This window comes from Asparagus officinalis, chromosome 5 (assembly GCF_001876935.1).
Source record: "Asparagus officinalis chromosome 5, Aspof.V1, whole genome shotgun sequence".
Classification (NCBI taxonomy): Eukaryota; Viridiplantae; Streptophyta; class Magnoliopsida; order Asparagales; family Asparagaceae; genus Asparagus; species Asparagus officinalis.
Window position 1 is genome coordinate 94143036 of NC_033798.1, and position 3130 is coordinate 94146165.

The window sequence follows — 3130 nt, forward strand, 5'->3', positions numbered from 1 at the left end:
TTTACCAAGAAAAGATATTCTTTGTCGCAACAGCTCATCATTTTCTGGTACATAGGTGATAAGTGCTCCTGCATTATATTTATGGTCATTTTTTCTATTTTACTAATTTACTAATTTTATGGAACAAAGATTTTATATATTTGAAATAAATAATGTTATATTACCTTTCCTTCTTCATCAAATGAATCTACATATTCTTCAGCAGAACAACCAGTTAGATACCGAGCTTCATCGAAAAGTGTAACATATGCCTTGTCGATATGATCTTTAACTTCCATTCGCATAAGGTACCTTGATGTGAAATTTAATGTTATTTTTATTTTTTTAATAAATAAAATTTAAAACTTATTTTATTTCCCATTCCGCATCTTCAGTGTTGTAATTGTTGTAGTTAGCTATGCTGTCTTCAACAAAAACCTTTCTTTGACAACTCTTGCATGCGGTGTAACAAGGTGATTCTGGATTGATTATTGCTGATATCTCCGCTTTAAAGTAGGAATACATATTCTAAAAAATAGCAATCAAGTTATAAATTCAAAATTTATTAATCTCCGCTTTAAAGTAGGAATACATATTCTAAAAAATAGCAATCAAGTTATAAATTCAAAATTTATTACTATTTATCTTGTTAATATCTTAACCAATATAATAAAATACCTGTTTCGTAGCTGTTGATGATGTGATGATATCACCAAGCATAACCTTCTTAGACCTTCTCATTAGCTTCGATGGGGTCTGCTGCATCAGTTTCTCATAATTTTTCCCCTTCACTGTCATCCTATATTCAAGACATGTATTATTATTTTTTTCAAAATTATATTAGGAAGGATTTTATTTGCATAAGCATTACCATTCTTTAAGAGTGTGTGCTTCAGTAATGTTTGGGTCTATCAAAAATATTGTTGCAGGCTTTGATGATAGTTGCGGAACTCCTGTATTCATTATATGGTTACTTTTTTGTTATATAAATTTTTTAAAACAATTAAATTGAAAAGTCTTACACATATATCTATTTGCAGTAACATTAATTATTGCTATAATTGGTTTTTGTTTTTTCTTGTCTTCGAATACTTGACCTTCTTTCTCTGCATGCTCTCCCCATAATGTTAATACCAATGGATCCATCCTGTGTCAATTAAAAAAATTGTTAAATGGATATGTTAGTATTTTAATATTTGTTATTGAAAAATTATTTCTTATTTAAAAACACTTACTCTTCATTCATTATTGTGATCTCCCTTCTAACTGATGTATTTGTTGTGTACAACGGTCTCACTAAAGTGATGAATCCTAACACATCTGTATAAAGATTAAAATTTTAATGCTTAAAAAATTAATTTTGTATTACAAATGCTATGTTTTTAAGATTAAAAATTTAGCATACCGAAAAATATATTTTCATTATTTGTCTTTGTCACCTCTTCGAATGGCTTGAATGAAAATGGTAGGGTACCGATATTGATTTTATTTTCGGATACTATAATTTTTGTGTTTTGTCCAAAAGCAAGCTCAAAATTCGGATTCACCGATGCATATTTCCTATTTATAGGCCTGACTATACCATTCTTGATGATAATGGTATTGCTGAGATGGATGTATTCCTCAAATGTTGCTATTGTAGCATTGAATAATGTGGCTTGAATCTTTTTTCCCTGTATTTATTTGTTGTTACTTAAACTTTAAAATAAATTACCAGTTAAGTAAAAATTTAATGAAATTCAAATGTAATAATAAATATTTTATTTGAAGAGTTGTACTTACCTCTTCGTCAATCACAATAATCTTTTGAACCTGAGCTGAACCTTTTGACGATGAGAATTGCTCCAAGGACACTTTTAGTATAAGCACTTTGATTGAGAAAGATTCTTGATATAACTTCAAATCCTTAATGAAGCTGTATTCACCTTTACGTTGTCTTTCAGCAGTCATCTTCCATGTAACCATAATAAACATTAAAAATATCAAATAAAGTAATTTTTACAAATTATAATAATGATATTTATTTTTTTCACCATCTTCTTATTGCAATATTTATTGCTATAAAATAATTAAATTTTAATTTTGATATTTTTGTTATTGACATTTATTTAAAATAAATAAGTTTGTCATTTAAATGTTTTTTTAACCTTTCTCTAGATAGAACTTCTTTGTAGACGATATTTTTGGTGTATGTATATCCTTTCTTTTGTTTTCTTTCGCCTTTAGGATAGAACTTCTTTGTAGACGATATTTTTGGTGTATGTATATCCTTTCTTTTGTTTTCTTTCGCCTTTAACCAGCACTCTTGTATTGTTTGTTGATACACCACGAGATAAAGCGACGTATAATTGTCCATGTGAAAAAATATGGTGTGGTAAATAAATACCCACTGTACGAATTGTTTGTCCCTGTGCTTTGTTTATTGTCATTGCGAAGCATAACCTTATAGGAAATTGTTTTCGTTAAAATTTGAAAGGGTAATTTTCATTTTCAGCTGGTGATAATGGTATCCTTGGAATCATGACTTCTTGACCCGCATGATTATTTTTTGTTATTTCCGCTTTAATAATATTTTTATCAAATTCTTTGCAAACCATTCTAGTTCCATTGTAAAGTCCATTTGATGGGTCAAGATTTCTAAGCAACATTATCGGGCAATTCTGCTTCAGCTTTAGCTTGTGCGGTGGAAGACCATTAGACATCAACTTGTTTAAAAATTCTTCTTGGTAGTAGTAATTTGGATCATCAATAGCCTTGTCAAAACTATGGAAAATAATCTCATCACCAGGAAATTTATCCAAAAGCTTGTCATTGAGCTCATCTACATATTCATTTTTTGTCGCAAGAATAGCTCGTTCTGTCATATATTCAGCTGAATTTGCATTTTGTTCAATTGATGGAAATACTTGGTTTAACAATTCAACTTCCGATTGTCCATTTTTGCTATCTTCAATCACAATACTTTCAGGAAGTCTAATAAGTTCATCTTTAGTTGTTTTTTTTGTTCCATTTCCGACACGCAGCAAGAATTTACTGAATTCTTCATCATTTTTTGTTCGCATGTTTATTTTTAATGTTATCTTTTCCATCTTCTCCCACAAATAAGACTTTACTAAGCTGACATTAACTGTTTGGCTCCTTGTTCCTCTTG

At 29.3% G+C, this 3130-nt stretch overlaps 1 protein-coding gene across 1 annotated transcript; it reads right to left on the reverse strand.

Moving 5' to 3' along the window:
• On the reverse strand, positions 346 to 1725 carry LOC109842193. The gene is made up of 4 exons (XM_020411093.1): positions 1385 to 1725; positions 851 to 1299; positions 658 to 778; positions 346 to 507 (listed from the first exon to the last, which is right to left on the reverse strand). The coding sequence occupies exons 2-4, from the start codon at positions 940 to 942 to the stop codon at positions 346 to 348; spliced, it is 375 nt and encodes a 124-aa protein (XP_020266682.1). The 5' UTR covers positions 943 to 1299; positions 1385 to 1725.